Genomic DNA, 23,925 nt, shown 5'->3' with positions numbered 1-23,925 from the left:
ACGCAATAAAAATGTGAATTGTCATGGATATTTCCCAGCATGTGAAGGAACTTGCTCACATCTAGAGTAAAATGACATGATGCTTGCCTTTCGACTGTGAAAATTACCAAATTATACATATGTAGTGTTCAAATTCAGGATCTTTTAAGGATGTCATTAGATGCAGCTGTTTTGAAACAGGTTGAGGAGATCCCTTTCTGCCAGTTTAGGCATTGTCCATCATTACACACAAAAGCCTGGCCACAAAGGCAATTCTGAATCTTCATGAACTATTTCCAGATCGCTCTGTTCTTACACCATGCTGGGGTGAGGAACAACAGTACCGTCACCAAATACATGAGCTAAGGTTAAGAAGTCTAAATATGTTGTGTAAATGTAAATACATATTACCAGAATGCAATGACATTTTTTTCATCAGAAATTTTACACAGTGGCTCTGATGCCATATATTGTTTAAGTAAGCAATGATCAAGCTGTTGTGAGCTGAGACCTCTGAAACAGTTTCCTAAATGACTAAAAAATAGTTACTAATCTATCTTCTGCCACTCAGCAGTGAAATATTAACCCAGTTAGGGAGTTTGCTGTACATTAATTTAATGGCCAGACTGGAGTCTGTGAAGAAAAAAGTGTTTAATTTTCAGTAAAACAGTATATACACACTATAAACTGAATGGTGAATGTGCACTTATAAAAGACCATACCTGTAACTAACTTTGTTTCTGTGCACTGCAAGAAAACTATTTCTATACTAGACAGGCTTCAATGATTTAAATCAACAGCTTTCTTTAAGCAGAATATATGCTCTGGAACATGAATGGGCAAATATGCTTTTCATGGTAAATTCTTCCAGTGTGATATCGTAGGTCATATTTAAGATATTTGGCTGTGATGGGCAATTTCAACAGATAAAGCTGGGTTGTTTTGTTTTTATCGGGTGAGAACAATGATTAATTTAGCTGTAATTTAATCAATTCTCTGTTAATGTTTACTTGACAACTTGTATTAGGTCATGTTTTAGTTTTAATCTTATCAGTGGCCGTGTTCGGAGTCTTATTTCCAAGCTTTTTTCAATAGTTAGTAAATAACTGTCCAAACCTGATTCTTCACCACTTTGCAGTTTATGTTGTCATTTACGTTGGTAAGAAATCAGTGTGAAGTGCTGTCATTTTAATCTGGAACATTTTACAAATGTTTTCCTTATGACGCAGTGAAATAAATCACTGTACAAGGCACCAGGCAGGGCTCATTCCCATTTGGGCGTTTCACCTATGAGACAACATTTTCCCTCCCTGTTGTAGCTGTCCTAGGTGGTTCTTTACTAAGAAATACTAGAAGTGTTAAGGAATAGACAACAACTCTTTTGGGATGGACACTGCAAAGATTCTTTCTACCAAATAAGAAAGAAATAGGAAATAACAGTCTCGGTGCTCTTCTTTTAGATATGTAGAGAATCAGGTTGAGATATTTTGGCAAGTGACATGCTTGCAAAGGGCAACGGATTTCATCACCAATGGATTTCATTGAGGCAATTAAACCAAGTGCTATCGAGCATTTGCACAAATATATTGTATATCCTTACTCAGATCAAATTTCTACTTGGCGATGTGAAGGAACTTTGCCTTGTATTCTACATTTTAGTTACCCATCCCACACAGACCAGCACTATGACAGGACTAGAAGCTTGTCCTCAAAAGAGATTGAGGAGTCATGTAACAGAGGATGATTTAGGTTGCTGAAATACAGTAGCCTCTGAAATCCATCTATATCTCCTGTTTATTTGTGTTAATGCCTGTAAATTACTAATTAGTAGATATTGTTATCCCTCATTTCTTTCTCTCCCTCAGTCCTATGTACTGTGTTAGAGACAGTTGTTGAATAGGGGTTAAATTTAGACTGCAGAATAAGAATAAGGAATGCTATATGCAGTGGATTGGGTAATCTAGTAATGCAGCCAGCTCTTACATCATGGGTGGAGCAGAGAAAGACATTTGCTCAGAAATGCAGAGGTGGTAAACAATATTTTAGAGATCAACTGAGAAGAATCTAAACAGCCTGAGAGAGCTAAAATCTTCTTTTTCACTGTGATTAGTGTCAGAGAATCCTTTCCCAATAAACAGCTCCATCACATCCAGTGCCAATAATTTCCAGTCCGGAAAAACAAGGGAGGAGTTTTATAGAGTCTGTGACGTCTGATGAAGATGTATTTACATCACACAAAAGTTAAGAGTAACTGGAGGTTGCTGTCCTATAACAGAGAGCCCAACAACACTGAAAGTATCAGGAGTAATGAATCTTTACCTCTTTCTGGGTGAAAACACACTATTGGAGTAAGCTAAGTTTCAGAAATTTGGAATTTAGAGGGCATTTATTTTCCCTTTTTAAAATTTGTGTTTATTTTTGACACTGGTTATTAGCCAGGTAGCTAACAGTTTCTTCAGACAGTTCTACTGTAAGTAGTATTTTGGTTGGGATTTAGGTATTTCTAGTACTGTGCTATCCACAATTTTTTCCTCATTGATCTTGCTGTCAACTGATAAGCAGGTCTTTTAAACTGTTACCGATTTGCACAACAGTGACATTTTTGTCTTCACAAAAAGTAGGCAAGAAAAAATGGTGCTGGTGTAAAGCAGCATAAAGTTTAATTTTTGATTTATTTTTTTAATGTGAAGTAAGTTTTTTTTCAAAGTACTGCAAAATAAATCCCACTTAAGGGAATAGGAGCTGTAATAAAGACAATTTGTTTTAAGACTGTACCTAACAGTATTCAGCAGTGAGCCAGACAAAACCACATAAGCTTAAGCAGAAGTGACAGAGCCAAAAAAATAATTGTAATAATTCTGTTCCAGGTAGTCATATGAATAAAGTTATTATTATTATTATTATTATTTCTCCCATGGTGCTGTTAGCCATCAACAAGACTTCATCTTTTGCTTTGCCTATCACACATTTTTTAAGAGACCTTGGGGAATTTTTTTTTTTTTTTCCCTCTTAATTTTGATCCAGAGTTTCTCTGCAAAATTCTGGCTGTGGTTTTAATCATGACCAGGAAATGTAAGTAACTTGTGCTTTAAGTCTAACCTCTTTAGCAGGAAGGATACATTGTCCATCCGGTGCCAAGAAGATGGAAATATCCTTAAGTTTGTATTCAATTAAATACAGGATTTACTTTTCTGTCCCAAAATTTGTGAATGGTTTAGCTTGGAGAGGTTGCTTGTGGAAGAACTGATTCACATGTTTACTTTTGTTCTCCCCAAATTAGAGACTGACCAACATGACTATACTGTCGTTGTGCTCTTTTCTATATGTTATTTGTGTCCTCATCCAAAATTACGTCTGCAAAGTTTTCAGTGAGCAAAAGATTTCAGGCGCTTTACTTTATGGCTTTTTTTTTTTTTTTTAATGGGGAAAAACATAGATTCTTTCATTAGTTTCATAGAGAAGCATATTTTTTCTTAATCACCTTTTGAAGGGGATTGAAAGCCACTACTACATCACAGTAAAAGTTATGTTGAAAATGTATGCCTTTAAAAGGGTTCTAACAAGCTATAGCCAGAGCTGTGCCCTAATTTTCCCCGCAGAGAGTACAAGGGTGCAGGAACGGCAACTGGTGCCAACTCTGTAAGGAAAGTACAGACCCCAGGAGCTTAGAGGTATTAGTACTCAATGCTCCCCTTAATATGCCTCTATATTGCCTTTTTTTCAATACTATTACCTTTTTTTTCAATACTATGCATTGGTATACCTACGCGTGATGGGTGTTGATTCAAGTTTCAGTTCTCAATTAAACTTGTAGTAACTGCAAATATAATTGTAGAGATTTTCTGTATTACCACCAAAAATTGAATGGTAGGCAATGGAAAAAATGAACCTTATGCCAAACTTTCTATACTTAAAGTGTCCCTACAGTACTTAAAGGGGCATACAGAAAAGATAGTGAGATACTCATTATCAGGGAGTGATATGACAAGGGGTAATAGATTTAAACCAAAAGACAGTAAATCAAAGCTAGATAACAGGAAAAAATTATTCTTCCTGTGTGGAACAGGTGGTAATGGAACAGGTTGCCCAGAGAAGCTGTGGCTGCCCCATACCTGGAAGAGTTCAAGGTTCAAGAGTTCGAGTTCAAAGCCCCTGGATGGGACTTTGGGCAATGTGATCTGGTGGGAGGTGTCCCTGCTCATGACAGGGGGTTGAAATTAGATGATCATTATGATCCCTTCATCCCTATGATTCAACACCTTACAGTTGTTACCTCCTTCTCCCAGTTCTTCTCATCCTTACATGCTTGCCACACCTACCAGCTGTTTCCAGTTCCTTGCTGTTCTCTGTGCCATTGGCCTTTATATGTTGTTGCTTTATATATTGAGCACCAAATATGGTGAAATATTGATCCTTGGTCCTGTGTATCCATGAGTATGACAATATAAACACACATTAGTTTTCTTACAATGCAGTAAAGATATAGCTCTTTTTGTTTCTAATTTCTGCCAAGGAACGTGATTCTTTTATGTCAGAGAGGCAGTTTATTAAGAAAGTTTCATACAGGAAAATCTTTGCGAAAGTAAATATTACCCAATTTGGAAGTAGCAACACCCCTCTCTCCCTCTCCCACAAAGAAAACCAAGGTTGAAAGGAGCTGTATTATGACCCTGGAAAGACATGCTTGAAGACTGAAGTTATGTCATTGGCATACTCCATGCTGGTTGAATATATTTATAAAAGACACCAATGAGTCATATGTAAACATTTTGATTATAAAGATTTTCTTCATTTTCCCACAGACTTGCTGCTTTCAAACAGCTGCATCCCATTCCTAGGATCTACGGAGGGGCTTGATTTTCGAACCCTGCTGCTAGATGAGGAGAGGGGCCGGCTGCTAATTGGGGCTAAAGACCACATCTTCCTGCTCAACTTGGTTGATTTAAACAAAAATGTAAAAAAGGTCAGTTTATTTTCCACAGAGTTCATCTCATAAATTCAATTTTGTTCCTTTTTATCTATTTTTTTTTCTTCACTGGGTAACTCTGATCTGTTGTGTGATGGACTTAATATTTATAACGTAAATAGTTAATATTAATCTCATTTTCCATAGTTATACAGGTTATCTTTAATAAAATGAATTTCTCATGGAATCTGACCTTCTGTGAGATTGAAGTCCTACAAGAGACTTGTAGAGCTTAGGGATATGGTTTAGTGGAGGGCTGTTAGCGTTAGGTTGGAGGTTGGACTCGATGACCTTGAGGTCTCTTCCAACCTAGAAAATTCTGTGATTCTGTGAAGAGGTCACCCACCTGTAGGAGCCCTGCAGTGCATTAAAACAAAATATCAGCAAATTGGCAAACATGCACCTGTAAGTGCTTGTTTTTTTTTTTTTTTTTTTTTGTCATGGTCACCCTTCTGAAATAAAAACATTTGGAAGATGGTAACTGCAGGCAGATCATTCATTGTTTTCTGGCATCACTGGGATTACATTACTCTGATATTAAACACAGCAGAGGCAATTTGGGTGGTTTAAATTATGGCAATGTTACTGGCAATTTAATATTAATATTTACACTAATATCTGGAATTGCTAGTGATATGAGAATCTTCCACTGGGATCCACTGTACTCACTGGCCCTTGCCCTGTGACAATGTGTTAATTCCAGATAATAAAAAGGCAATATAGCCTTCAATATTTGTAGTGCACATGGTGAAACAGAGTTTTTGTAAGCACAATTGACGACTACATATAAAAAACAGATGCTTGTACAGAAACACACACAGAAACAGCTTTCCTGCTTTTTCCAGACATGCTACTTACTGAAGAAAATTTAAATTCTCAGCTGTTTGATATATTCTTTAAGCTTCAGCAGGAGGTATTAAGTGACTATATTTTGCTGTCAGCTCTGAAGTGGTAACCGATCCTAAATTAATACGATGGCAGCACAGGGCTTAACAGGTGTAACAGGAGATGATTTTGCCCCACACTTAAATGCAACACTTGCTGTTGTTGTATACAAGTGTTTCTAGTATCAAGTTGTGTATCTTATTTTAACTTCTACAATGTTCCATAGACCACTTTAAAAATCTTTTTATTTTTATTTTTTTAATCCTTTCAAATTCATATTGTTCCAGGAGATTTCTTCCCTAGGATGCTTTATGAAACACCTCATGTTCATCTTCCATCTCAGTAGTTTGCTGAAAAACCAAAACCTTTTCAGGACATTGCAGTTATAACAGCATTATTAATATTGCAGATTCAGATTATGGATTGATTTTTGGCATAGGCTTTCTGTAGCAAACAAATTGTGTTTGTGTGAAAAGCAGACGCCTGTTTCTGTGGGTTGCTGATTGCCTCCTGAGAGATTCTGAGTGCTGTCACTTTGTATTATGTTCGGTGGGGATTGATTAGTTCAGAGCTTTCTGGAGGCATTCACACCCTGGATAGTCCACCCCTCCACCCAAGTTGGTAACATTTCACTTTAGCCATATCGCCATTGATTGTTATGTATGTTGCACTTTCCAAGAATTGCAGAAAGCAGATTGAGCCAGGAGAATTAATTTGTGATGAGGCAGTGCCATCAATCATAGATGTTTTAGAACAAAGATTCTAGATTTGAAGTAAAGTTTGCACTTCGTAAGCTATTTAATATGCCTAAATGTCTGTAGTACCCTGGGGAGAAAAAAAAAAAAAAAAAAAAAAGTAAAATTCATAGCCACTAAGATATCTGGAGTAAAGAAAGAATTATGTGCAGTTTCAAATACATTTAACTATTCAGCTTGTCTTTAACTTTTCAGAGAAAACATTGAGGCAAAGTGTATTTAAACAGCTAAAAGTGACACTAAAACCTTGCAGAGCATTCTGGTTTGTTGATTTCCAAGGGCTCCATGGGCATTCAACAACTTTATAAACTTACCTGGTTGAGTACATGCCCACAAGGCAATATCATACAGACGTCACAAGGCAATATCATACAGACGTCCTCCTTGGTTCCTCCGTTCTGGGCTGGTTGAAACGTGTGAGTGAGAGGAGAGAGGAGATGGAGGAAGTTGATTTTGTATAAATCTCAGTCACTGATGAGGTTTCAGTGCTCAAGGATACTCTCCAGTAGCAGGGAGGTGTCAGAAAGTAGCATTAGCTTGTGCTGTGTTTAGACTGACGGTGGTTTGCATTGGCTCGGGGCCAGGCGGCTGGCTTCCAGGCTCTCCCGGTGTGAGGAAACCACACAAGTTGGGACTACGAGGGGCTGAAGTGTGTCCTTTGTCCTCTCCTGTCCTGGAGCAAGAGTAGTCTGAATTAATTAGAATATTAAGCATCTTCTGATTCAGATTACTTAATAAAAGTTCTCAGTTTCAGATATATATGTTTTTTGTATTAGTAACTACTGATACACCAAAAGACCAAGTTAGCATCCCTAACAGTTTACTCCCAGAAAATCCCTGTCTGTGGACATAAATACTTGGCAAAATTATATTGTAGTGTTCATATGTCTCGATATGAAGACATATGTCATCATATGTTCTTCATATGTCTCTGTGTTCATATGTCTTGAATAGTACTCAAAGAAACATTTAAAGCATGTATTGTGTTCCCTTCTCTAATGTATACACACACATCATTTCATAACTTCATTTTTGCAACCTAATTATTTACCTAAATTAATTAAATTAATTTAAATATATTAAGTTATGGCTTTATTTCCTGGTATAGTTCTTCCTGATGAAATAAATCAATAGTTCTTCCGGAGTTCTGATTTCTTGAATCGTTGTATTTTTTATTCAATTTATTGTGTAATTGGTTGAAAACTTCTTAACTGTCAGCTCAAAAAAATCTACCCAGTTTCCAGTGCTTTCAAACCTTATTATAAAGCAACTGTAGCTAGAATATTATAACAGAAAAAGACTCCAGAATGAGTGGTGAGAATAAGAAAAATACAGATGACTAAAAATGTAGCTAAGGGATATAATTGTCTTTCTGTAGTATGAAAAAAAATTATCTGTGAACTTAAACTTGTCTTAAATAGCAGCCTATAGCTCTTATTGCACAAATAGCATTATCTGTGCCATAGTCTTTTCTTGAAAGATTCTGAGGAGCCTGACAGATGTTGCAAGCTATTTATACACTGTAAAATAAAGAAAAGGCAGAGAAGAGCAGCAACCTATATTTATCAGGTCATTGCAAATGTAGACAAAAACTATGTCACAACCAAGTAGAAGTGTGGTGTAAAACAAAATTTTTTACTAGCTTGAGAGAATGAAAAGCTGTAGAGGAATTCCTTAGGAATCCTAATCTCTGGGATCTGTCTGAAAAGATGACTTCAGTCAATAGAATTTTCATGTGAGTTTGCCTTAAAACTTTGTTATTTTAATATTCAAAAACAAACAAACAAACAAAAACTAGAAACTAAATAATAAATACAAAACGTGATCAGCTGAACAAACACATATGCAATAGCTGTAAAGAAATTCTGCACCTTCCTGTAACTTGCGCTCACTACCAGTGTGAGCAGGGTTATATGACAGCACTATTATCGCTGTGCAATCTGTGGTGTGACCCGCCCATCTCTGCAGGAATAGGAATGCTATCAAGGCCTGACAAGCTTTTGAAAGTCTGCCAACCTGCAGGAGCTGTCAGTGCTAGAAGACACAGCCACATGTGGGCCAAATAGATAAACATGTCAGATCCCCAACAGCAGCTTTGGAAGAAGTTGTTTTCATCTGCCCCAGTGTGTATTGGCACTAGGTCACAAATTATTGTTGCCTGGAGTATCCTTAGTTTGTGGTTGCTACTATTTTTTTGGCATTGCCAGGTGCAGCTGTCATGTATCCCATCCTTTAATCTCCTTTTGTACTGATTTTATCTGTGGGCATTTCACAGTAGAAAATACATATGCATATATTTATGTATATATCATTTCAGTAAATGCTTATGAAATAGTTGTGAAGAAATTCTGCACCTTTTTGTAACTCCAGTGCTTACTAACAGTGTTAATAGGGTTATAAGTCTAAGTATTACCACTGTGTGATACCTGCAGTGTGGTGCACCCATCTCTGCAGGAATGGGGATATACTTGAAAAACATATGCATGTGTGTACATATGTATATGTGTGGTTCTTATATAAATATATATATAAACAATACCCTTCAGATATAGGTGCCTAATTTCATCTTAATTGCTCTGGTAAACCTGTCAGTCTATATAAATGTCTCAATTAGGAATGAAACCAGTGGGAATTAAGCCAGCATTGAAGGGAGGCTTTGGTTGTGCCATCATGCCGGAGCCTCAGGAGTACATCCACAGCCTGAGATGTTTATTGCAGCCTTGAAGCACAGTAACACCAAGATTAATCCTTCCTAAAAAAAATATGTGCTGTATATATTATATTTCAAAGGAATTTAGCTTTCTGCCTGTTAGCAAAAGCTGTAGACTGCTTGAGGATGACACTTCACCTGTCAGGTGAAAAAGGATTGCCAGGTGACATCAGTAGAGACCTGAGAGTTATCTGGAAGTCACTGGAGATTTCTAAGTTTTGAAAGAGGGGACACAAAGACCAAAAAAATAAAAAAAAATAAAATAAGCCCAGTGGCAGGGGAGGAGGATGGTCATGAGTCCGTTTGGCAACGTGTTGGTTTCTTTTCAGTCTGTTAGTAGAGAAGGTTCTGAGAAAAGAATGAGGGTGGTGTTGAGGTCTGGCAGGGCCATGTTTTCACCTTCCTTTCATGAGGAATTAGTTCCCAGGCATTAAAGGCATGCTCATGGCCCTGCTTTTGAAACAAAAACAACTTTTCTGGATATTGCAGTTCATTAAGTACTAATTTCCACATGTTCTAGGGTATTTCCCATCCTTGTAAAATTCGTGGTAATAAAATTCTTCTATCATTTACAGTAAAACAAGACTGTTTCTATTGAGTATCTATGTAATTTAATGTGCTACTACCAAATGCTATTAACATTGTATAATGAAGCAGGAGTGTAAGAAGGAGCTATGATGGTGTTTCAAGTTAGGGATGTCCAGAGATAACTGTGATAACTATCCTTGCTAGCCCTTGGAGTGCCCTTGCCATTGATCTATGTAAAGGTTGTTTTGAAGCTCTGGAAACCTTTAAGAGTCCATAACATTGTTTGATAGAGTGAAATTTAGGCAGCTGTGTAGACAAGGTGGAAGCTTTTAATTGATGTTTACAGACACGGAACAACAGACTGAGGCAAAACGTGGAGAAAACATTATGTAACCAGGACAGAGATCCTAGGTGGAAGAGGGTGTCTCTGTTATTTCCTTTTGCATTGTTGCCATAAATTATTTTTCCATAAACATCCCCTGTTGTTTCTATATTTTACCCATATGTTTAGGTATAAAGAACAGCCAGTATCCTGCTCTCTGAAAACTCATATTGGGCTTTGACTTTTTCAAAAGTAAGATTTATTTTCAGTCTGAAGTGATAAACAAATGAGAAGCAAATTGCGTTTACCCTGAAAATGCTGGTTTATGGTTTCCTTTCAGGAGAAACAGACAGAAGGCTGAAGTCTGTTGTGGTTATACTGTGGAAAATGAAATGTAAAGGCATTGAAGCCTTTCAGGATGTAAATGAAATCAACATCTGGTTTGTTTTCTCTGAGGTTTCACACTTGCTCATAATGTACACCTGAAAATGCACTTTTCAGAAAACCCTTGAGTAGTGAAAGCATTGGCTACTTTTTCGGTTGTGCTTGGTATGGGTCAGGGTTTTAAGAGCCCTGTGGCAAGCTGATATCTGGCTTCATCTTAGACATGCAATACAAATAGCCCATTTAGTTCAGACATCTCTCTTTAATAGCCACTTGCCAAATTTGAGCTACCAAAAGTCTGCAAATGTATCATCTAAATACACAACTGTTGCTTCCCTATGACTTTCAAGTGCATTTAACTCAGATTGCTATTACCATGAAAATGAAGAACAGGATACACTGGCACTTCCCATAATCCAAATCGATCCTTATATCCCCTCTTCCCTTCCTCATGCCATATCAAATTAACTCTTTCAGAGATCCGATTTTCTGCTGTTATAAAATAATCAGAAATTCCAGTCAAATGTCTCCCTGGAGTTGTATTTCAACTATGGGAATTAGTGTGATGAATGTAGAAATAACTGTTGAAAGACGAGAGGTCTGTGGTAGATATTAAAGTAACAGAAATTTAAGAGAACTTCTCTGTTTTTCAGGGGTCTCTAAGTAGTCCTGAGAATTAGCTAACCTTTGATAAAACTTAAAAAAAGAGAAAAGTGAATAATCCAATTCTAAAAACAGTCTAAGTTTCAAATACAGGGAGAAATTCAGATAAGGCACTTAAATATATTAAAGTCCATTGTTTACTGATGCTTTAAAATATTAAATTCCAGAAAACAGCAAGTACAGCCAGAGCCAGTTATGAGAAATGCTTAGGGTAACCTTCCTCTTCACATTTGTATATGAGAACAATCTCTGCAGTTCCCCAACTTGTGAACTTCCCATACCAGATACACGAATGCAACAGATGTGAGGTATTTAGAGACCAACTGGTATACTTGCATAGTACACTAAAAACAGCTCACTTTCCCATTAATTAAAACACTCTTTTTTTACAGCAAAATAATATCAAAAAAAAAAAAAAAAGCATGAAATTATTTCCAGCATTTCTTAGGAAATTGTCTTAGGAAATTCAACAGATATTTCAGTAGGGTTTTTTTTTGTGACATGACCCTAGGTCAGTATACAAAAATGACAAATGTCATGGTTCTCAGCAAGCAATCCATGAACACCCACTCTTACAGTATTGAGCTGTGATATTTACGGTATTGTCGTAGAAACAGTGTGATAGTCTTATCATTGGATCACTCATATCTTTTCTTCGTGCTCCTTGATCTTGCTATTTTTCCTCGTTTTTCCTTTTTCTTCAATGAATTACTAAGTTCTTAGTGAAAGAAAGGAGAAAGTCATTTTACTGGTGGGAAAACTGAGAACTGAGTGTTACAAATAGTAGGGTAATGACATAGCTGGGATTAGAGTGTCTCCTAGTTTACTTCAACGTTTTTGGATCATGTTGCCCTCTTTATTGCACATGTCTTATGATCACATTAGGCTAAGTCAGGATTTTTTTTTTTTTTTTTCTTTCTTTAATCATGCAGAGGAGTAGAGGCATAGCCTCTCATGGAGGAGAGTTTCTCAGGGGGAGCACTTTGCATATGCCAGCGTGACAATGGGTTTACAGCTTGATCTGGCTTTGTTCTTTGGGTATTTCAGTTGGAATTTTCTTATGGGGAATACATTAATACCAGTGAGTCTAAGCTTCTGAATTATGGTCTGTTTGCTTCACAAAGTCTTAATGGGACATTTTGACATCAAATATGTAATTTTATTGCATGCCTTCTTCTATGAAGCATCAGTACAACAAAAATGTACGACAACATAGAATAAAGTAAGGGAAGAAAGCAGACTTGCTGTATCAAGTAGCTGATTTAAATCAATGTATTTTTCTCTAAGTGCTTCCATTCACCTCTTATTCCTTCAATGTAAGAAGGAAACAATGTCTTTCTTCACAGGACTTAAAATCAGTGACTGAGTGATACAAGACATGCTGATCAGCTGATGTCCGTAACTCCAGATACGGACACATCCTGCTGGTGCTGCATGTACCACTAATGAAACACTTTGGGATTTCTCGTACCAGAGACTGTACTGATAGAGAAGTGCTGAAGCACGTGTGCAGCGTCAAGCACATGAGAGGTTCCAGTGAAATCCCCAGGGCTGCTGAAAGCCATCGACCTCAATGGGACACTCAAGTGCTTGCTGCTGGCACGAGCGTGACTATCTTGGGGATGTGGAGCTGGGAGGAATCAGACTGGTCAATTGGTCTCACTCCCTGCTATCACAAACCTCATACAACAGTTATTCCTTTAATAACCCAGTACAACTCTTTTGGAAGGGGTATTGTGGGATACTTTATACAACTTCTGTAGGATGGTCTTTAATACCAGAATCTTACTACTCTGATATTTCATTTTTATTTTTATTTTTATTTTTATTTTTATTTTTATTTTTATTTTTATTTTTATTTTTATTTTTTATTTTTATTTTTATTTTTATTTTTATTTTTATTTTTATTTTTATTTTTATTTATGATCTATACTTATTTATGTCCAGTTTATATCATTTTCCTCTTACTATTTATAACTGTTTTTCAAAGTGCTTTGATTCTTCCTGTGGATTTGAAAGTCTTCAGTTTTATTACTGAAGTTTCTTAATTTTATGTAATTTCTAAATTTTGCTGCAGAGTGCTGTGTTTTTGCCAAGACTACTGAGGAGTACATGATATGATATGAGATATAACATTATTTCTTGAAGAACTACATCAGTAACTTCCTACCACAAGTTCTTTATTTATCAGACCATTTTTTTCTTATTAATAATTATCTAATTTCTCTGGCTGAGCTAATCAATTTCCATGTGGCAAATTATAAAATGCTTTATTGGAGCCTTTATGAAGAGGATTTTTACCACATTAATGTTCAATTCAGATATGTTATTAAGGAAAGGTACAATATTAACCAGGAGCAATGGCTCTTTACCAATTTATATTGTGTAATACCATATTTGATATTCTCTAGAAACTTAAGTTATCCATTCCATAGAAATTCTTCTGAAGTCTTGCAAACAGATGAAGTAAGACCAATAGGATTGTATCTTACTTAGGTATCTCATGTTCTCATTTCTGTGTGTGTTGTGATGGTGTGTAGTAATTTCCATTCTTTTGGAAAAGCTTTGTATCATCCCAGGTTTAGTAGCTTCATTAGAAATGATTCTTGGAAAATCTCTAACCTAATAAAGAAGTTTATTTGGAATCAGAACTCAGTGGTTTGTCTTTGAGCTATCACTTCACCAAGGGGTTTATATTCTAAGTGTTAGCCTAGGAACAAAAGTGGATAGAGAAAGTTACGTACAGAAGAACAAGGGAAATACTGGCCCATAACCAGTATTGTTAATTCATGATGGCAGCTGAAATGAAACTCACAGAACTGTGTCTAGGTAATATTTATAGTGGTATATATAGTATATATATATCGCTATATATACCATAATTGTGTATATATACATATATACATATATATACACATATATATACATATATATATACACCATTATACTTAATTGATTGGTATATATAGCATCCATCAATCAATTTATGTATCAAAATCATCTATATTTTTTGAAAATTCTTTTTTTTTTTTTTTTTCTTTCCACTCTTCTTACAGTAAAAATGTATTATTGGAGGAAGGAAAAAGTTACTTTTAGAACTTACTTTGCTTCTGATCTGAAAAATATCTTTGTGGTTTCTAATGTTTTGTTTTAATCAGAAATGAATTTCCAGCTACCCTTTAATGTGATACCTTATCTGTCCTACACTTCTGTGTTATTTAATTTTGTACTCCTGGGAGGTTTTATTTCACTCTGCTAGCAGAGAACTTATAAGCTTACAGTAATTTGGAGATTTTAATTTCTTTTCTGTTGCTAAATTTAAGAAAATATTTGTGCAATTATTTAAAAGTAATGCTAAGGTATTTTGTTTTTAATTGGTCCATAAAAGATAAAATCAGGAAACCATGACAGTAGCCCTAACCTTTGGAATTTTGATATGGATATCTTAAAAGGAAAATAAGCTGAAGCTTAAGAGAAGAAAATAATCCTGTTTAATTATATTGTTCATGTATTTCAACTAGGTAGAGTCTTCCCTTAAATTGAGTAATTGTACTTAGCTATTCTAAGATTTCTCCAGACACTACAGATATAGACCATGAAATATATCATATATATAATTTGTGCTGTTTGAAACATGAAATGATTCTGGTTTTCCATATGAATATCATTGTCATTGTTTTTATTGTTATTGTTGATACTGATACTATTATTTTCCTTTGAGGTTCAAGTTGATTTAAAAGTTAGTTGGATTACTTAACTACACTTTTCATTGACTATTTTGGCCTTGTATAATGCTAAGTACTGAGGTTGTTGAGTAGCCAGAATGTGAGACCATTGATTTTTCTTTCATAACTGACTGCGGTCTTTTCTTTTACAAAGGCAGGGAATGTGATGTCTCAACCTGACTAGTCCAGTTTGTATGACAAACATTATTTCTCATGAAGGAATCTTAACAAGAATTGAGGCTAGAGTTATATTAATGTATATTAATGAAGACATTAATATACCTGATGTCTTCAAGTGGATGTTTTCCAATATAACTGGAACTCCCAAAGCAAGGGTCCAGTACTTCTTCTGTGCAGTCGGCAGGAAGAGGCAGGCATTTTTGAAAGCTTACAGAAGGAGATCTTGTCTGCATAACCAGACACCTAAACAATTTTGGGAGGAAAAAAAAAAAAAAGTCTTCAGGAAGATCAAAGACCTCTAATACCCTTCTCTGTTGTTGATGGGGTGTGCTTGGGCAAAATTGGGCATGAAATTTATGTGACAGAGACTTGAAGAATAGATCTCAGCTTAAGTTAACCAAGCTATTTGGAGATCCATAATTCATATTCCTCTGCCTGTTCCTTTTCATCATATTTTTTTTTTTTCAGCAGCACTGATTGTGCCTCAGCCTCTCCTTCTCCTTAACCCAATGGCACTTGTGACAAAACAGTGCTGCAAGGGGAAGCTGTCCCACTCCACCCAGACAGAGGGCAGATGAGTTCACTGGTACTAGCTTCAACTCTTCCCAATGTTTTTGCAATGTTCCCAGTGCTTCTTGCTGTACATTCTGGAGTTGTACACTGTGTAATACAGACATGCTGGTGTGGCTGATTTCCAATTGCATTTTTGTACCTGGATGCTATCATGACATAATTCTTAGAAAATGCTCTGGGAAAATAAATTTTTACTCCAGTGCAGAGATGTTTTTATACTGCCTTATCTCTGGCTTTAGGTAAATGTTGCTGTAAAGGGTTAAGGTTTATATAACTTAAAATACACTATTAGCCTCTAATCACAAAGGTAACTGCAAATTCACTGAGAGGAAATTAATTTCCTTGCAGAAAGCCAACACATCCATTAGCACTGAGAAGAGAAAGAAATTAAATAAAAAGATGGTTTCCATATTGAGAGGAATATTGGCTGTGTGTTTGGGACTGTGATAAAGCCGTTTGACACAGGGCACTCCAGCTTTCCATCCCAGAGCCTATGTATGGGGCAAGCCACATCTTAAAAGTTGCCAATATCTGGGTGAACAAAAAGGAATATTACAGAAGCTAACTCTTCTTGCATGTTTTTGAGTTACTTGTCCTTACTGGAAGATCCTTTTTAATGATTATTATAACATTTTTTTATTCATATATTCACTATTCACTGCTTAGGATTTTACCAACTGTGATTTGAGACTCGAGTAAAAAAGCATGTATGACTACTAGCAATCTTCATATTGGTCTCTGGGATGAGGCAATTTCCTAACTAATATTTGCTCTAAAATTATTGTGATTTGTTGTTATAAATCATGAGAAATGGTTGTAGCTTTCTTTTGTCAAAATAAGGAAAAAAAGATACACACTTAGCATAATGTTTCTGAAAATTTTGGTATTTAGCTTCTTTTTTTGAATATAGTAGAATCAAAAATATACTGGAATACTGGATAATATCAAATTCTAACTGTTTAATTGAAATCAATGAATCAGAAATGGAGCAGTTGCTCTTTGACTTTTCACCACTAATATCATTGGGGTTACAGTAACAGATAATGATTTGTCATCTGGCTCCATCTGCACTTAAATACAAAGAATTCTATAATACAAATGAAACAAAGAGAAACAGTAATAATATATGCTGCAAATTGTCTAAGGTATATGATTTTTCTCTAAACTTCTATGTCATTTTCTAAATCTTTATGTTTCACTCAGTAAACTTAGTTATTGTTGATTGATGATGTTTTAAAACAATGTGCTATTAATTTCTGTCAAATGTACTTCTTGTTCTACAAATTTCTCTTCAGTTACTTTTAGTTTTTCGAACAAAACTTCTTTTCATTTGGAAATTGGCAGTAACAGCTCACTATTTTTCTATAACTGCTTTGCCAAGTTCACTGGATCAAATTCATCATAAATGTAAATTGCCTTGTTCTGCAGTCAGTTTAGTTTCAAGATGATTTAGCTCATCTAATCTTTGAGAAAAACATGTGGTTCATAATGCTTACAAGGTGTGTTAGGTGGATCAACTAAGTACTTTAAAAAGGTAGGTATACACAAAGAAGAAATTAACAAAGAACAAAGGATTTGATTTTAAAGCCTTGATACTAGTGACAAAAAACTGTACTCAAAGCCACATTTACTTCTACTCACGTAAATTCCTTTGACATGCATAAGTCAGTTTTAACTGTTCATTCAAGGAAATAGCTAAGCAGCAATCAGAGGACTATTTATAATACATATCTTAATAATATATTTTTGTATTTTTAAAATTTTCTTCCAGATTTACTGGCCTGCAGCAAAAGAAAAGGTGGAGCTATGCAAATTAGCTGGGAAAGATGCCCACGTAAGTATAGTATCTATATTTTTATTACCGCTGACAATAAAATGTGCATCCATATACTCGTTTCTAAATGCATTATATAGGTTAGTAAGCTGCTTTTACACTTTTTCTTTTCAGGATTAATTGAAAAAAAGTCCTTTCTTTTCTTTTCTTTTCTTTTCTTTTCTTTTCTTTTCTTTTCTTTTCTTTTCTTTTCTTTTCTTTTCTTTTCTTTTCTTTTCTTTTCTTTTCTTTTCTTTTCTTTTCTTTTTCCTTTCCTTTTTCCTTTCCTTTCCTTCCTTTCCTTTCCTTCCTTTCCTTTCCTTTCCTTTCCTTTCTTTCCTTTCCTTTCCTTTCCTTTCCTTTCCTTTCCTTTCCTTTCTTTCCTTTCTTTCCTTTCCTTTCCTTTCCTTTCTTTCCTTTCCTTTCCTTTCCTTTCCTTTCCTTTCCTTTCCTTTCCTTTCCTTTCCTTTCCTTTCCTTTCCTTTCCTTTCCTTTCCTTTCCTTTCCTTTCCTTTCCCTTCCTTTCCTTTCCCCTTTCCTTTCCCCTTTCCTTTCCCCTTTCCTTTCCTTTCCTTTCCTTTCCTTTCCTTTCCTTTCCTTTCCTTTCCTTTCCTTTCCTTTCCTTTCCTTTCCTTTCCTTTCCTTTCCTTTCCTTTCCTTTCCTTTCCTTTCCTTTCCTTTCCTTTCCTTTCCTTTCCTGTCATTGAATTTCTTTAAATGTTGATGCTTCAAGAAAAATATTCAATATTAAGAGCAGCAATCATACTTAGCCATTCTTGTATGTAATGAATTTAGTTGAAAGATGAATGGACTTTCCTCTGAAATTTATTGTGAGAAAGGTTCCCCTGAAATCCTTTCTTTCCCATTGCAGTGCTCCTCTTTCCTTGGAAATATCCTGAATGTAACTTCATTATACTTCATTGATGAATCAGAGTAGAAGTGGACACTACAAATTAACTTAACTTGTAGACAGCTGCAGTTAAGGTTAAAACAAGATCTCAGCCTCATTAGTGTTTCCCTGGAACCACAAATCTTCTTTAAGAAGTCTCCGTGTATATAAGGTGCATTCATATATACAATAAAACTTTCATATCTCTTTTGCATAGCACAGATTACATCGTGTCTAGAGTCCACTAGAAATGTAAACATTTCCCAGCTGTATAATAAAATTTCTTCCTTTTCTCTCCACAAATCCCATGCTTTCTGTCCAGCTTGTCTGTTATCAAGGTGGACTCCAACTCAGAACAGTCTTTGTGCTCTTGTCTGAGGAATTCCAACTTTTTATCCTAACTTATTGCTACCCTTATCTTTACAGCAGACAAAAGCCAAACAACACCTCTGCTGAACACTGGGAAAGTTCTGATACTGGTCTATATGGAGGATTTGTGCTGATCTATTCCTATGCTAAGACAAAAGGAAAGGCATGAGAGAAAATTAGTTTCTAACATACATCAAAACTATCTCCTTTTTGCTTCCTGCATTGTCTCTGCACTTACGTGTAGGATGGTCTCTTGGACCTATACAAAACTTTTGTGCACTACCTTATTATATGTGCACATATTTCTTTAATTTTGGGGAAAACTACAACTTGCCTTTATATCCAGCTCATCCTTACAGCAAGTGGCATCTGTGCCACTTGCCATCTGTACCAGACATGACCAAGCCCAGCTAGAGCCAAGACTTGACCTGAGCATCCCAAAGGACTCACAGGAATTTCCAAATAAAGGTGACCAACTGTGGTTGGTGCAAAGAGAGGTCACTTGCACAAAACATCCCCTTGGAAGTATGGTGAAGGCCTTCAGATTGCCACAAGGATTTCTATCATGTAATCTTCAGTGCTAAAGCTTGTGCAGAACCCTTAATCAGGAGCAAAGGTGGGAGGATTTGTGGGCACATTAATCCAGTGGCTATTTGACCTTTGTTGACAGGGGATGTGTCCACAGCATATGCTGAAGAGATGTCCTCTAAACTATACTGTTACCACATAGCTTCTCATGTCTGTAAGTGTTACAACAGAAAGGCTTACAAATCTGATTGATGAGCTGCTTGGTACATTGCCACTGTAAAATTTTAGCCATCACAACTTTGATCTATCTAGTAAACAGTCACTGCTACAGTAATTTTGAGGTTAAACACAAGGATATTATGGCTAAAACCTAGTACAATAATGTCAAAGAGAAAAATAAACATAACAATTAACATTTCTCTCCTTTCCTTTCACAACAGACAGAATGTGCCAATTTTATCAGGGTTCTTCAGCCCTACAACCGAACCCATGTTTACGTCTGTGGCACAGGAGCATTTCACCCTCTCTGTGGATACATTGAACTTGGCACTCACAAAGAGGTAATTTAATTTCCTTGCTACTCTGACATGTCAAGGAGTAACCCTTGTCTTGTTTAGCATTCATCACAGATTGAAAAATACCCTGTGAGTGTATAAAAAATGAACTGACAGCAGCTTGCCTAAATAACAGAGTAAATGGCAGATTTTTTAGGTCAGACGGGAACTTGTGTTCTCACATTTGATATGTGTGTATCGCTTTTGAACAAAGCACTTTCCTTGGTAAGACTTACTACACAATGCTTTTTGGAATGACATTTCTACACGATTAACTAAGTGAAGAGCACATTTAACCCAGATATCTTTCTTTCTAGTAAGTCATTTCCGCACATATTTTCTACTTACATACACACACACACATGCAGAGTTCAAGATGACATTCAATGCTCTACTTTTTAAGGTACACATATACCCTGTTCCTCAGGGCTTGTTTCCCTGTAAGGGTAGTACAGAGTTTGTAAATGGTCTCTGAGCTGAAGGATGGTATCTCAGGCTTTGCAGCTGGTTTGCAGCCCTATCACTGAGGAAATGCTGGGTATCCTCCATCACAAGTGGCATAGTCCTGGACTGAATTTAGCGGCTGATTGGTCTTCATTTGCTGGTGACAAAGAAATCTCTATCCTAAGTGGCAAATGTTTGAGACCTAACCCCCACAACAGTGTTGTGTCAAGCAACCACTTAATACACAAGTCTCTTTTTAACTCCTATATGTATCACACCTTGGCTATATTTATAACACTGGCTCTGTTCTCAGACAGTGTCTGGATGTGACCTGTCTGGCTGCTTGCCTGCATTGCAGGCTTACAGTGCTGCTGTAGAAATAGCTTTATTTTTTTCTCAGGGTCTAAGTGAAATACTAGAATATAAGAAAAGAGGTTTGATGATATGTTATTAAATGCAATACCCTGAAATATGTACACACTGGATTTATTCTGACATACAAAATCAAGGGCAGATGCTCCCAGGGAGAAAAAAAAAAAAAAAAAAAAAGGATGTGAGGGGATGGGTATGATGGGTATTAATGCTAGCCCTGACTGAGACTCATTTTATTCCATAAAATTGTGGGTTGATTGACCAGGGGTCTGCCAAAGTTGCAGAGAACTGAACTATCTGAATTCTGCATTGTGGTGTTCTTTTCCTAATAAGCCATTAATAAAACGTATACTGAATAATAGATAGGGCTTGCAAATAAATATTTTAGGCTTTTTTTTTTCTTTCTTTTTTTTTTTTTCTTAATTTCCTTGAATATTCCAATTGAAACAACTGGATCCCTTGTACTGTGTTGATTCCTTAGCATGAATGATTAAATATAAAGCTGAACTGAGCAGAACAACTCTCAGCAAAAGTTTAAGTAAGTCTCTGGTTTACCTCTGGATCATTAACGAGATTCCTTATCCACTCCGCCACTGCAACTTTATTTGTGAAGGCTGTTTTCATCAGACTTTATAAAGTTATGGAGTTGGCCTGATTGTTCAGTCTGGCAGTCAGTCGAGACATGGGGTCTGTCTCAATTAGACGTGACCAATTACCTTATGAGAGGAAATGGAAGAAGAATTCCCATATTGTATTTCCTAATCCCCTCACTGTCTCCCAGTCTTGCCTCTCCTGCACTCACTGGTTGCTCAGCTGTAGTGGTGAGCTGTGCAGCATTCATCACTACTCCCACCTCCTCAGATGGTGCAGATCTTTTACAACCTCCTACTGAAATAACAGTTTGAATGAGACATGGTTTAGTGGGTAATATTGGTGATAGGGGGATGGTTGGATCAGATGACCTTGGAGGTCTTTTTCAACCTTAATGATTCTATGATTCAACGTTTTCCCTTTCTTCCAAACACCATATATCCACTGTCCTGGCACTGTCTGTCCAGATAAATCTGACAATAGCACAAGGGTGCTGGGTCTGGTCTCCTTGCAAACCCATTGTTCTGAATTTGACAGACAGTTGAAAATGTCTTATGGTCCTCCTGGTTGCAGGAACTGAAGCCAGGAGTACTGTATGGAAATTCAGGGTGCTTCTGTTGCAGATCTGTTTTTTTCTCTGGCCTGTAAGGATGAAGAGTGGATATTTGGTAATTAGCAACCTCTACAGGAAGCTGTGGGATGCTTGGGAGAGTCAAGGACTGAGACAGCCTCATGGAGACTGTGCAATCAGGCAGTGCCCTGCTGACCTTTGGAAGCAGCAGAAGATCTGCCCAGTGGTCTGCTGGCTGGTGCCAGTGCTGCAAAAACAGGCAGGAAAAGAGTGTGGATCAGGTGACTCAAAACCACAGCACACACTGCTTTTGAAGCAATACAAATCCCCTACAGGATCACACAATTAAAGGGGATTAAAGTCCTAGTCTTGCTATTACTGAAGTCACTGCCAAAACTTCTCTTGGCTGGTGAAGACGAGGTTTGGCCCGGTCGGTGCCGTTAGCCACAGCTCTCCAAGGGATGCTCTTTTCTTTGAAAGCTTTGTCCAAAGTGAAAGCAGGAGTTTAATTCTGTGTGAATACCTGGTAGTGTCCATTAGTTTGTCTGGGTGCAGTCTGAAATACTTGATGGTGATCTACAAAGACCTCGGTCTCTGGATTACTGCTGGATATTGGGACAGTCTCTTGGCATGTGATACTGCAACGGTCCTCTGAGCAGCTCAGGATTGAATTTCTTGGAAGAAATGAGAATGGGACATTAGCAATGTATTGCCAGCAAAATAATGCTCAGTTCTTAATTCAGTTTTGTCCTCACTGTGCTCTGGCTCAGTTCAGTAGCCTGAGAGTTTGGTTTGCCTGATATCCACAGGTTTGAGAGGATAACAAGGGTTCTTGTTGGATTATTAAATTCTGATTTATAGCAGACAGTATTGCTGGAGAAAATGGAATTTATCTTCGTAGATTGGAATTGATTCTTTTTCCCTCTTAAGTAAGGAGATTAATTATTAAACATCCTGGGCTTTTGTCCTCTGAGCCTAGAGAATTTAAGAGACTTCTCAACGAAATAGAACAGCTTGGTTATTTATAATCTGATGCACTATTAGCATGAATTGAATTAATGTGTTATGAAGTCTGATCTTATGTGTCTATCTTTGGACATAGTAAGCTCAGTTGCACTCTTCAGTCCTCTTGTAAGGCAGAGGTATAGAAATAAATAATTAAAGTCACTTCACCATTTTTTAAATGATGGTTTAAATCACAGTTTTTTCTTTGAAACTAACTTCAAATGTTGTATCTCTGCAATTAACATTAAACTGACAATAATTTGATTCCTGACCACTAGTCAGGTCATGTGATTTTTAAATGTCATTGTAAATAAGAGAATATATTAAAAACACCTCTGTAGGCAATCTCCCTTCTCTAAAAACAATAAAATTGTGAAAATCAAATTTCTGAAGCTACAAAGACTTCATTTATCTGAGTAATCATTTTGCCTTCTGAGGACATTTGGGTTTCAGTTAAGTGTGCTTTTAGGAAGCTAGTGAAAGGAACAAGTGAAACTGACCACTGTAGCAATTCAAAACTATAGCAAAACTTCAAATTAATGCTTACAAAAATTGAATCAGAAATATAAGATTCCCCACTGAAATCATCAGAAATTGTTTTAAAATAATTTATTTTCTTAACCTCCCTCTATGCCCTTGTTCTGAGACCTAAGCGTTAATCACACTGTATTTGGGAACTTTAAGGAAGGATCTATTCTAATATCTCTTGTATCATTAGCCTTGTTAAAAATAACAAGAGAGAACATATGCTGCTCTTATTTAAAGGGGTCTGAACTGTGTCTGCCACAAACATTATTCAGCAGTCCCTAGAGAAATTTAGGAGTCAGCCAGAATCCCATCTGGGTCTCCTGTTGCAACACAGTCTATCAGCACTTTCTCAAATAGAAGCCAGTGCCTTTTAAGTACAATTCAGCCTTTAATTTGAATAGAAAAGAGCATTGGATCTTTTTTTTTTTTTTTTTTTTTTTTTCTGAAAATAATTTTATTTTTCCAAGATTTATTTATTTATTTATTTTTGCTATGGAGTGAATGAGATACATTAAAACAATGAGTGAAAAAATAAATAAATAAAAATCCAGATATAAAACAGAGACATGGACTGTAAACATCAATCCTGAC

At 36.3% G+C, this 23,925-nt stretch overlaps 1 protein-coding gene across 1 annotated transcript in view; it reads left to right on the top strand.

The window, feature by feature from the left end:
• Positions 1-23,925, top strand: part of SEMA3D (semaphorin 3D) — a gene marked incomplete at its 5' end in the record, with an annotated part of 98,923 nt that overhangs the window by 13,315 nt on the left and 61,683 nt on the right. Inside the window, 3 exons of the mRNA XM_084288471.1 lie at positions 4,782-4,942; positions 17,442-17,504; positions 19,710-19,829. Coding sequence (XP_084144597.1) covers positions 4,782-4,942; positions 17,442-17,504; positions 19,710-19,829 — 344 coding nt within the window. The remainder of the gene's footprint in view (positions 1-4,781; positions 4,943-17,441; positions 17,505-19,709; positions 19,830-23,925) is intronic.

This window comes from Netta rufina (assembly GCF_964035555.1).
Source record: "Netta rufina genome assembly, chromosome: 1".
NCBI classification, from domain to species: Eukaryota; Metazoa; Chordata; class Aves; order Anseriformes; family Anatidae; genus Netta; species Netta rufina.
Note: the sequence above shows the minus strand (reverse complement) of the source record. Positions and strands in the feature narration are given on the sequence as shown.